This window comes from Oxyura jamaicensis, chromosome 7, assembly GCF_011077185.1.
Source record: "Oxyura jamaicensis isolate SHBP4307 breed ruddy duck chromosome 7, BPBGC_Ojam_1.0, whole genome shotgun sequence".
Taxonomy (NCBI): Eukaryota; Metazoa; Chordata; class Aves; order Anseriformes; family Anatidae; genus Oxyura; species Oxyura jamaicensis.
Genome location: NC_048899.1, coordinates 37,877,423 through 37,890,329, shown reverse-complemented (window position 1 = coordinate 37,890,329; position 12,907 = coordinate 37,877,423). Strand labels below are relative to the sequence as shown.

Genomic DNA, 12,907 nt, shown 5'->3' with positions numbered 1-12,907 from the left:
CTGTCAAAAATACCTACACTAACCAGATGAATACATCAATAATTGTTGTTTGCATTTCTGCCAGAGTTTTAAGACGTCTTAATTACAGTTGTCATTATTTTCTTTCAGAACAAGTACAAAGAAAAATTTAGAAAAGAAAAAGGAAAGCCATATGCTTCCACAATTGATACCCCAGAAATTCGGAGAATCAAGAAAGTGCAAGACCAGCTCAGTGAGGTGGGTATCAAATGTCATAAGAAAAAAAAATGTTAACTGGTAAAGAAGCCAATTGGATCATGATTTTAAATGTTAGATAAGAAGTGATAATTTTTTGATGATACGGTGATGAGGCAACCTGAATGATTAGCAGAAACTTTATCAAGACTACAAGAGCAAAGAATACAGAGTACATGACAATCTGAGTTCTGTGATGTAGATTGGAGTTTAGGCCTTTCAGTAAGGGAGATGTGATGATTCCTGACCAGTTGAATAATAGTCCTGTTTCATTGTGGAAAAAGAAGTTTGAAAAATTCTGATCAGAAGTTACAGACAAGGGAGATGATGATGATGCCTGTATCATTGAATCTGAAGATACAACACATTATGTCCTGCAGTCATCGTGGATGATATACCTGACAAATTTTTGTTGAGGTTAAGTTGAGTGCTGGGTGAATTTTACTTCTAAAATGTTTAAACATCTTTGTTTTCATAAAGCAATGGAAAGTCAGTTCGTAAAAACTGGAAAAAATGATACTAAAATTCTCCAAGTGTTGCAAAATGAACTTCTGTACATCTCATAATTTAATATGGGGTTTCCAAGGTGTGTTGCCCCTTCTATGTCCCCTCTGTGTGAATCTTAGTGATTTGCTTTTGCAAGCTAGCCCAGGCACAATATCTCCACTGATGCAGTGCTTGAAGTTCTGGAAGCTAGCTCCTCCTCTTCTCTCTTTTAAGCAATTCCAGTCTCCCTTTCAGCGATACACCTCACAGTTTGGGAAACTGAAATCTGCCTACCAAAGCATCTTAATTCTTTGCACAGTAAATAGGGAGAGTTAGGTCCCTAAGAATGGCAATCCCTAAAGCTTAGAGGGGAGACACCTGATCTAACTGGTGTTCAGGAGATGAGCATCCACTAAATTCTACTCCACTCCCGATTTAGGATATATTGAGGAATGTCACACAGCAGTCCACGCACTAATGCTGACTGACTGAGCCTGCTGTCAAGCTGGGAGTGGTATAACTGCATTAGGATCATTTTCTGCCCAGACTGCCATGATGGTGTGGCTATATTGCTTTTGGGACTGCAGCTAGCATATGGTCCATGGTAATGGACTGTGAAATTAAGACATACTATGTAGCACGGGGATCTCTCTATCTCATTATGCAGGATGGAAGTACTCTTGGAAAGAGCTCTGTTTACGGCATTACAGAAGGGCACTGCATCTCGCTTGGGTTCACAGCTCTTGTCAGAGTCTTAAAGCTGCTTTTCATTCTTAGTTAATTCACAAAATAAATTTGTTTCCATAGGTTTTATTTCTCAGCAACAGCTAGTCCACAGTAAAGGTTAATCATATACCTAAATGCTTTACTGAATTCAGATCTGGGCTGTTTGCAGTATTAAGTGTCAAAATTTAGATATTCTGCCTTTTTTTTTTTTAAAAAAAAAAAAAAAAGTCAGTTTTTGCTGTAAATATAAATGTGGTTTGGTATGATCTAGGTTAAATACCGCATGGCTGGTGAAGTTGCTAGAACTATTTGCCACGTCGATGAAAAGGCCAAGGATATAGAACATGCAAAGAAAGTATCGCAGCAAGTGAGCAAGGTGAGCGAGTTGTAACTTCCTGGGAGGGTTGTGAACATTAATGGATCATGGAGCTACTGATATAAGTAAGGTTTTGAGCTCAGGGTGCTGAAATAGTATCTGTAAAAGAGTTTATAAGCACTGGAAGAGAGACCAGAGAAATTGATCGAAGCAAGTATAAATACTTTAAATGTTTTCAATTGCTGTCTTTAAATGAAACTATTTTGGGACTTTTACTTTGCAAAAATCTTTAGAGCAGGCTAACAACAAATTAACAAATGTAAATATTTTCTAATATTAGAGTAACCAACCTGCTGATCTTTCTGTGCAGGTGTTATATAAACAGAACTGGGAGGAGAACAAGGACAAGTACTTACTTCCTCCTGATGCCCCGGAGCTTGTGAATGCAATTAAAAATACAGCAATGTTCAGTAAGGTAAGAAAAATCACAGGTTTATGCAGCTGAAGTTTAAGAAGCATTCCAAATCAGTTATTAATTCATTTTGTATTCTGGCATTTTTCTGTTTTTAAGAAACTCTATACAGAAGACTGGGAAGGAGACAAAACATTATTCTATCCATACAATGACAGCCCAGAACTTAGAAGGGTGGCACAAGCTCAGAAGACTCTGAGTGATGTAAGTATTAAAGCCTGATAGACAGGTGGATCCCTGCAGCAGTGTAACTTGGTAGGCTTCTTGGTGGACTTTGTAAAGATAAAAATGCATAGATACGTGCTGGTAGTTAGCTCTGACAGTAGTGCTAGATCAGTAGAGAAGTATGTATTCTATTGGCTATTTAATGTTGGATTATGAGTGAAATAATTGAAGATCTGCAATAATCAGTAAAAAGTCCACTGTCTCTTGATATGTGTTGAGAAACTCTGGGTTGGCTGCAAGCCCATTTCACTGGGCTTTGTAATGAATCTACAAATCTGTATCTCTAAAACAGCAATAAGAAAACTCAGGAGTTTGTGAAGCAAACTCAGGATCCTATTTTCTGATATTCCTGCTGATACAGACATGTAACTGTTCAACTAAATTTCAGGTTTCACATAAAGACTTCCACAAATTTTACAGATGTCTCGTATATCATGACAAATAGAGTAGTATACTTGAAAACTTACCTAGGGAACCATTTTTTTTTTTTTTGATGTCTTTTATCAATATTTTTTTTCCATGCTATTTTCCTCCAGAATACATTGATTGAAAGATTTTATGCTGCAGTAACTGTGGATAGACTGACATTAGTTAATGGTGGTGTTAGCAGAATTAATAGTAAATTAACTGTTGCTATTTAAGTGGGTAGTTACTGTAAATGATTGTTTCTTTCATGTCATCAGATTGTCTACAAAAAAGGGCACGATGAACGAAAATCTAAATATACTTCTCTGCCAGATCCACCTGATGTGGAACAAGCCAAAAAAGTGACGAGGCAGCTGAGTGATGTGAGTAGAATGCAGAATTCTTCTGTAGAAATCTCCCTTTTGGAGTTAGAGAGGCAAAAAGGTTCTTAAAAGGAGAACAAAAGACCAGAGCTCATTTGAAGATCTTGTTGATTTTTAGTGGCGAAAGTCAGTTTTTACCTTTTCTTTCTTCCTCAGATGTATCAGAGAAAAACCTGTCTAGTCTCAGGTGAAAGGCAGAAGTTCATTCTTGTCAGCAAATTTAGGAAATTATCTTGTCAGCAAATTTAGAAAATTGTAATGGAAAATATCTCCTATTTAAGATTAGGCAGTTACAGTATACATTTATGGTTGCGAAAATATTTAGAAATACTATAGTGAACTCATCTGGAAGGTGTAAGGCAGTAGAATGTCATTTAGAGAAAATTTATTGAACCTTAAGGGGCTTAAAAGCTAATTTTTTTTTGGCATGGAAAATGCAAGATCAGTATGATTATTCTTTGAAATTAATAAAATAGTCAGTAACCTGTATATGTATCTACTAACCCAAAAAAAATTTAGAAAAAAAATGGTTATTTTTGACATATACAGTCTTTATCAATGTGCTAACAGTTGAAATGGCATTGAAGAAGTTGTATTTTTGTGATAAAGCAATTGCGGCTGAAAATGCATTTGGAACACTGAGTGAAAAATCAAGATGTTTTGTTTAATTAATCAGACAGCAATTGTTAAAGTAATTGTTTTTTTAAACGTTTTAAACTTTCTGTATAAGCAGTTTATACTTGATTTCCATGAGCTTGAATATAGTCTAATAGAAATCACAAATACCATGCCAATCCATATATTGAAAGGATTTTCCATTTACATCCTCTAACAAGTTTCAGCAGGAATTTAATAAGACTTTTAAAAGCAAATTTGTCAAATGAAAATTGAACTGGGGATTAAATTCTTCTTCTTCTTCTTCTTCTTCTTTTTTTAAATTTCATTATAGATTATTTACCATGAGGACTATAATAACAAGATCAAAGGCAAGTGGAGTCAAACTCCGTGCTACGATGTTGCAGTTGCAAAAATGAATGCAGAAAATATAAGTATGGTAAGTGTATTATTCAGAAAATCTTGAAATGAACAGCTTTATCCTCTGCTTTGTGTTAATGCAGCAAATACTGATCATGTTTTCCTGCTCCACTTGTTGTATTTCTCTTTTCCTATTTATTCTATTTCATGGGTAGCTGATTTGTAATGTAACTGCACTTGATACATTGGTCTCTATTTTTCTATGCTTCTAATAGAGAAAATACCAGGAAGACTTTGAAAACATGAAAGACCAAATCTATTTTATGCAGACTGAGACTCCAGAATATGAAGCTAATAAGCGAGTTACAAATAATGTCAGTAAGGTATGTGACAACTTCTCCCCTTGCTTTAGCCAGAGTATAGTTCTGTAGTCAGGACTGTGCTGAAGCTGTTCTGTCAAATGTCAAAAAAAATGTCTTCTATGCAAAAGATGTATTCTTCTGTTTATTCCACTACAAAGCTTACAATGACTCCTAGCCATGCTTATCATCTTAAGTCATTAATCTGTAGGAATGTGACTATTCCAAGATGTCAGCTGATATTTGAAAAATCAAAATGTTTGGTGAGCTGCTTAGAGCTGTGGACATCTACTTAATAGCTATCAATTATTTTGTGACTCTGTCTCCCAGCATGTCATCCCTGCATTCACGTGGTCTGAGTTCTTTTCATGTTTTTTTGCCAATATGAGCCACGAGTTAAAAAACAGAGAGAGAATTTTCCCGAAAATTTCAAGGTGATATAGGTTAGTGAATGTTTGGCTTCTAATGCTGTTTTTTTTTAAAACCTCACCCCTTTTTTATTTTTTAAAGACAAAATACAGAGCAGACTATGAGAAGAACAAAGCTAATGCAGATTATAATGTGCTTCCTGCCACAGAGAACCCATTGCTGAAGCAATTGAAAACTGCAGGAAACGTGCTGAGTGATGTAAGTATTGTCAAAGTACACCTGGATAATTTTCTGTCAAGTACAATTAACCAAGCTCATAATTTCTTCACAAGGCTTCTCCATTGGATCTCTCAGTATTTTAGTTTTATAAACCTATTATTTGTCATGAGATACTAGTGACCAGAATAGTATAGCTAAAAGGAGTCATTTCTCTGCAGCACAGTATAACAATAGAGTGTAACAATATTTGCAGCATGTTATGGTGATACCTAATTATTGTATAGTTCATTTAGTTAATTGCTGTGCAAAATGGATCACAAGATGGCAGTTCTTCCTTTACTGCTTAAGGAACTTTAGCTGATGTCAACAATGATAAAATGTGCAGTACTTACACGTATTCATATATGTTGTATTCTTGATACTTCAATAATGTAATGGCCTTCTTGATTTCTCTCTTCCTATTTTCAAGATTTCATAATTCTCAGTGTCAGAAGTCACTAAAAAGTGTCTTTTTTTTTAATAAGCATTGAAAATAAAAAGGCCATCTATTTTTCAGTGTTTTGGGAAAGCTTTTCTTTGCAATCATTTCTTAATTTTGCAGTTGTTATTTGTACTGTTTTGTGAGTGAGTTTCAGTGCAATCTACTTTATTACCTGACATTATTTTCTTTTGCAGAAATTATACAAAGAAGCCTATGAACAATCAAAAGGAACAAGCATGAATTACTGTGACACGCCAAAGTTTCAGACTGATAGTGTTCTGAAGAATTTTAGTGATGTATGCATTTTTATGCTCATTTCATTCTGTACCAACATTCTTGATTACTTTTATTTATCGACCTGTGATTATTTTTCCAGGTAAAATACAAAGATGCATATCAAAAGAATATTTTAGGGCACTATTTGGGCAGTTTTGAGGACCCACATCATACACACTGTATGAAAGTTGAAGCTATGAAGAGTGATGTAAGTGTGGCAGTCATTCTGTTCTAACCATGATACTTTGGAGAAAATTTTGGAGAAATTTTGGAGAAAGCTCAATTATGTTTTCTTACTGAATGTTGATTTTATCCCTAGAAAAATTACAAAGCAGATTACGAGGAGGACAAGACAAAATGCTATTTCCCTCAGACCATAACTCAAGAATATGAAGCTATTAAGAAGTTAGATCAGTGTAAAGATGTAAGTATAGCATTGCAGTGGTTATCAAATAGCTATTTACATACAGGGTATCTGCTCTGAGGCATATGGAAATTTACAGAGTGATTCCTGTTAATTTTGAAGATTTTCAATTTGTATTTATTAGCATATGTGACTTTTAAAAACCCTATTAATCTGTAATTTAGAAGCCTTTTGTGGCATCTAGTAATCAAGACAGTTACAGCAAAAGTAACATAAGAATCATTGTGTGGGACAGAGCTTATCTGCACCTATGCCATAACTGCTAGCTATCCCAAGTAATGCTATACTGCTGTGACTTATTAAATAAAAAAGATTTGATTATGTACATTTACCATGAATGTATTTATTATTTTCCCTCAGTACACCTACAAAAAGCATCCCGATCAAATCAAATTTACTCAAGTGACTGACTCTCCAGTACAGAAGCAAGCAGAGATCAATAGTAAACAGCTGAGTGATGTAAGTATACATACTAAACATGTCACTGTATTCTGAGAATATCAATTTCTGCACTGTGGCCGCTTTCACTTAATCTTACAGTTTTAAGAGAACTCCTGAAATCAGTGTATAGATGAATGTGTGTGCATATATAGGCACAAACATGGACAAAAATATTTGTGTGTATATGCTGTCCTGTTCCAGTGGAAGACCACCTGGAAATCAGATTTTTTTTTATTTTTTTTTATTTTTTCAAGTGGCTGTTCATGTCAAGTTTCAGTGTGTGTGTTTGCAATTTTGTGTCTATCATTATAAAAGTATTCTTTGCACCAGTTAAGTCACTGGGGTTTATGCCATTCACTTGGCGAGGACTAGGATTTCATCTCTGTCTTCCTTTGAGAGTGAGGTAGCATGAAATCTTTGAGTTGTGTCACTCAGTATTACTAAACATATGTTATCTAAAAACGTTGTCCTGGTAATTTTCTTTCTTTATTGTTCTTTGCAGATACTGTATAAATCCAAAGGTGAAAAAATTATTCACAAGTACCACCTCCCTCCTGATGTGCCCCAGTTTATCCAGGCTAAAGTTAATGCCTACAATATTAGTGATGTAAGTATATTTCCAGAGTTCTTTATTCAACTTCCAACTTGAAGTTTCTTCTAGCTAGAAACTGTTCATTCAAAATTCAATTTTTCTTCTAGAACTATTACAAAACAGGTTTGGAAGAATTAAAATCAAGAGGATATGATCTAAAATCTGATGCTATTCCTATCCGAGCTGCCAAGGCTGCTAGACAGGCTGCCAGTGATGTAAGTGCATCCTTCTTAGAGGAACTATTTAATTCATAAGCATTTACTTAAACTATATTTGAGAGATATACTGATATTTGAGAGATTATTTATTTATTGCCTTTTTTGAGCATGTTATTAGAGTATTAATGGCCTTAACACAGTTTTATTTTTATTGGTGTTCCATTGCTTCATTGATGTGTTCATATAATTCTATTTAGAAAAGGATGTATTTTAATGTAATTCTCTCTGAATAAAAAGGCTGACTTGCAGTCCAGTATGATTAAGGAAAATTGTTGGAGTAGGTCACTAATGAGAGCTCCATGAGCAATGGACCTGAGTTCTCTCTGACCTTAATTACAGATTTGATCATAAATAAGATGAAAGTCTCATCCTTGCATGTGAGGGATACTTTTTGTAGAGAATAAAGGATAGCTTTGCTTTTAATTTACTTTTTACTAACTTACCATACATACAATGATGTTCTCTGGGTTGCATTTTAACAGGTTAACTATAAAAAAGCCTATGAACTTTCCAAGGGTAAACTTGTGGGCTTCCAGAGCCTCCAAGATGATCCCAAACTTGTTCATTATATGAAAGTAGCCAAGATGCAGTCTGAGCGAGAGTACAAGAAAGATTATGAGAAAACAAAAACTAAGTACAACACTCCACTGGATATGGTCAATGTTGTCGGTGCCAAGAAGGCTCAAGAGATTGCCAGCAATGCTAATTACAAGAACCTCATACATCACTATACTTACTTACCAGATGCAATGAACGTGGAGCTAACCAAAAACATGATGGAAATTCAGAGTGATGTAAGTAGAACCTTATGTGAACAGAATTTTTGAGATGCCTCAAGCAAAAGCTATGAAGCCTCAGGAAAGACTCCTGAACTGTTTTTTCTCATTCCTGAAGTTCTAAATATTGTCTTTGCTTCTTTATTAGAATGCATACAAAGCAGATTATAATAACTGGATGAAAGGCATTGGTTGGATCCCCCTTGGATCACTAGAGGTAGAAAAAGCTAAAAAAGCTGGAGATGCCTTAAATGAAAAGAAGTATCGTCAGCATCCAGACACCATTAAATTTACAAGTGTGGTGGACACTCCAGTAATGGTCCAAGCCAAACAGAATACAGTTCAACTCAATGATGTAAGTAGAGAAAGAAAAGGGTCTTGTAGTAAAGTAGAGATGTATCTACTGAAGAGTCGAGCATTGTCTTTAAATCCTTTTAAGTACTATCAGCTTGGAAGAGTTTCTGTGCATTGTCTTTGTTTTGTACTCTGATTTTGCCCAAGTAATTTCCCAGTAGGAGACTGTCGAGCTCCATGGAAGTCATGCAGCTCTTTCAGTTCACGTCACCTGAGCCAGTCCATTTGTATTTTAAGTATATTTTAAATGCACTGTATTTAAGAAATGGTGCAAAATTTTCAAGTTGTTCTTGATGTTTTCCTACCTACAATAAGGAATGAATTACAGAATGTCTGATTAATGACAATATGTCCATCATTATAAAACAGCAAGATTTGTTTTGTACTCTCCTACCAGTCCTTATTATCCCATGTCTTCCAGAATTGTGTTTTTATGTCTATTGGAGGGCTCAATGCTCTTTAGTGTTTCTGAGTAAAGACTGCATAGAGTATTTAGGACTCATTTCTTCTATCAATAAGATCAATTATTCTGCATGAAAAGTGCAGTCTCAGTCTTTTGAGATAGGTGGCAATGTATATTTGCAAAATCAAACATAAACCCACAGTGAGCTGGGGCTAGCTGTACAATGAAAGAAGGATTTATGTATGTATCATATATTTTACAGAAACTATACAGATCTTCCGGAGAGGAAGTTAAACATAAATATACTCTTACCCCAGATGTCCCACAGTTTATCCAAGCTAGATACAATGCAGCTAACGTCAGTGATGTAAGTGATTTCTTTTCAATGCTTTACACATTGTTAATGAATTTTTAAGTAATGTGTTGCACATATACTCATATTCCAGATTTCTTTCATTGATGTGCAGTTCTTTATAATCAGCTGATACCAATGTAATTTTTCATTCTTGGTATCATTTGAATTTCCAAACAAATCCCAGGTACTCACATAATCATTTAATTAATTTAATAGAGAAGTAATAAAGCACTGAATGAAGTATCTGCTTCTAAAGATTTGCCTGAAGTAGATTTGGCGTAGTTTTGACTTGCATATAATTCTTATGATTATTAGGTTCTCTAGAATAATACAGATTTTCTTTTTTTAGGCGTATTATAAACAAGACTATCATGATCTAATAGCTAAAGGAAACAATGTGTCACTTGATGCTATTCCCATTGCTCGAGCCAAAGCTTCAAGAAACATTGCCAGTGATGTAAGTATCTATTCCAGGTATACTTGTTTTAGGCATTTAGTAAAAAAATGATCCATTCCAGGCCATGTGGTAGACTTCAAATGCTGTGGAAGTCTCACTAGAGCTGCTAAAATGAGAAAGAGATTCTTAGTCTTTCCCAAAGTGTTAGTGTAAAACTTATTCTATTTGTTTGCTTTAGATAAGCAAATATTACTGCACAATTTCTTAAACCAGTTTTCACAGGAGAAATGAAATCAGTAGTTCTTGCAATCATCTGGTGACAAATTTCCAGAAAATTAGCTAAATAGGCATCTACTTACAGACCGTGAGACAATGTGCTGTTGGTTATACAGTGGAATATGGCTTATAAATGAATCAGAAAGACATGTGGTCCAAACTGTATGAAGTGGGATGTGATTCAGTGGTTTCAGATAACTAGAGGAAGCTGTCCAGTTGTACACTATTTAGTTGCTATTGCTTTCAAATGACAGAAGGATTGTCTCAATTGTTCTAATATTTTTCAGTACAGGAATGCTTAGGGAACACTTTCCTCTGAAGAAATGCTGATGTTGATGAATCCATGATGTGTGTAACCTGTTGGGTACCACCTTAGATGGTGGAGCAAGATAATCTGATGTAGATGCAGTTGCTGGGTGTGCCATTTAGGCCATTTAGACTAATGTTTATAAACTGCTTGCAGCTTTTTTATTCCAATGCATAGTTCCAAGTCGTAAGAACTTTTCTTATTTTTTAGCTTACACATCAATTGCCATGCCACAATTTATTTGATATCTTTCCTCTGTTTCTAGTATAAATATAAAGAAGCATATGAAAAGGCTAAAGGAAAACAAGTTGGTTTTAGAAGCTTGCAAGATGATCCCAAGCTTGTTCACTACATGCATGTAGCAAAGATTCAGTCTGAGCGTGAGTACAAGAAGGATTATGAGAAGACCAAGACTAACTATCATACACCTCCTGACATGTTCAGTATCCAGGCTGCGAAAAAGTCTCAGGATGTAGCTTCTGGTGCCCACTACAAAAACCTGATCCATCACTACACTTATCTGCCAGATGCTATGGATGTTGAGCTTGCAAAGAATATGATGCAAATTCAGAGTGATGTAAGTATTTCAGTGGCCACAATTTCATAGATGCTTTCTTGCACACCGTGAAAATAAAATATGAGTTTGTATTCAGTGAAAGTTGCCACTGCTGTATCAGAATGGTCTGTTTTTCTTATGTCTCGGGGAAGAACATTAGAAGCTGTAAGTATCAGCTGTCAGAATTTAGAAATAATACATTCTAGGTGAGTTACGCTCAAAGGGATTTTGTTGTTGGCATGTCTTTGAAGACCAGATTTGTGGAATATTGCATTCAAATGTGTTGTTTCTTTCTTCACATTTTCTCAGGAGACTTTATTTTGCAACTAACATATTTTTTATTATTATTATTCTTTAAGACTCCTTTTAAGCTTCCCTGCTTTGTCTTCATGTGAGATAGATATGGTAATGTAGCTGGACTATTGTTATCTATTGAGCATGAAGGAGTGGACAAAATTTGGTTATTGATATTATTAGGAATATATCCTCTGGAGATCTCCAGCATTAGAGATTGCCTTTAGGACCTTCTTGGTGCTTCTTGCAGATACAGTTTCAAATGGTTGACTGAGCATACCAGGTTGCACTCAGCAACTCTGTATACTGTGGAGTTTGGTTCTCTGTGGATCCCTATGGAGGATGGCTCCTTTTGGATTTAGAACATGGAAGGAAATAAAAATTGAGTGTCCACAATATCCTTGCATTCAGACTGTGCATTAACCCCATCTAAATGCTTAAATGGTATAACCTGCATATTTTGGAGCCAGGGTAGATGTTTTACTTGAGCTCTGTTAATTCTGCATACTTTACTATAGAAGGAACAAAGGAGGACAGAAGGAGGACAAAATAGTCTCTGCTCTGTGGACCTTTAAATAAAAGGCCAAATCTGGTAAAGTCTGCTGAAACACAGACCAAATTAAACCATGTTAAATGATCACCATATGATAGTTTATAAGATATTAATCTTCTAAAGATTAATTAAGAGGAGGTTTGTGAAATTTTTCACAAGTGTAAGAGAAAAGAAGTAAATACTGAAAATACTAGTAAATACTGAAGGAATGTTACTGTTTATAACAAATGAATCAGGAAGAAAATAATACAGTAGATCATTTTATTCCCTATGAAATCACAGAAAAACAAACAAATCTGTTGGTCCCTTCTAGATTTCATAAATACTTTTTGCTAAAGTGGAACTCACTAGCTAGACTCTGTGGTTATTGTTTTAAACAGTTCTGTGGGATAATCTTGGTCCATGTTGTCTTTCTGTCCTTCAGAATGCATACAAGCAAGATTATAACAGCTGGTTCAAGGGTATTGGATGGAGTCCTCTTGGTTCTCTGGATGTTGAAAAAGCCAAAAAAGCTGGAGAGGCATTAAATGAAAAGAAATACCGTCAGCACCCAGACACCATCAAATTTACAAGTATACCAGATTCAATACCAATGGTTTTAGCTCAGCACAATACCAAGCAACTGAGTGACGTAAGTAATTTTTCATTATTAATGCAATATAGTGATTTTATTTCTTACCATGTGTATGATTTTTATGTTACTATTTGAAACCCTTTTAGGTTTTCAAAACTGTACAAACAGTAAAAATGCTATATGTTGGTAAGAATTAAGCGTTGTTGCTTTGTCTCTATTTATTAACACTAATTATACCTCTCTTGCACTTGTTAACAAGTGTTTCTTTATTTTTCCTTGCAGGTAACATATAAGCAAGAGGGTGAGAAAGTAAAACACAAATATACCCTGGATCCTGATGTTCCTCAGTTTATTCAAGCCAGGGTCAATGCCTTCAATCTGAGTGATGTGAGCATATAATTAACAGTTCATTCAATAATATATTTATTTATCATTTATTTAGTAGAAAAAATACCTTTTATATATTCATGCTATAATATTGA

The 12,907-nt window shown here is 34.9% G+C and overlaps 1 protein-coding gene across 1 annotated transcript in view; it reads left to right on the top strand.

The window, feature by feature from the left end:
• The window catches only part of NEB (nebulin), a 100,956-nt gene that overhangs the window by 8,018 nt on the left and 80,031 nt on the right, over positions 1-12,907 (top strand). Inside the window, 21 exon segments of the mRNA XM_035331802.1 lie at positions 109-216; positions 1,697-1,801; positions 2,112-2,216; positions 2,313-2,417; positions 3,122-3,226; positions 4,176-4,280; positions 4,477-4,584; positions 5,071-5,187; positions 5,824-5,925; positions 6,006-6,113; positions 6,225-6,329; positions 6,690-6,788; positions 7,273-7,377; positions 7,470-7,577; positions 8,063-8,374; positions 8,505-8,711; positions 9,376-9,480; positions 9,818-9,925; positions 10,714-11,025; positions 12,276-12,482; positions 12,708-12,812. Coding sequence (XP_035187693.1) covers positions 109-216; positions 1,697-1,801; positions 2,112-2,216; positions 2,313-2,417; positions 3,122-3,226; positions 4,176-4,280; positions 4,477-4,584; positions 5,071-5,187; positions 5,824-5,925; positions 6,006-6,113; positions 6,225-6,329; positions 6,690-6,788; positions 7,273-7,377; positions 7,470-7,577; positions 8,063-8,374; positions 8,505-8,711; positions 9,376-9,480; positions 9,818-9,925; positions 10,714-11,025; positions 12,276-12,482; positions 12,708-12,812 — 2,841 coding nt within the window.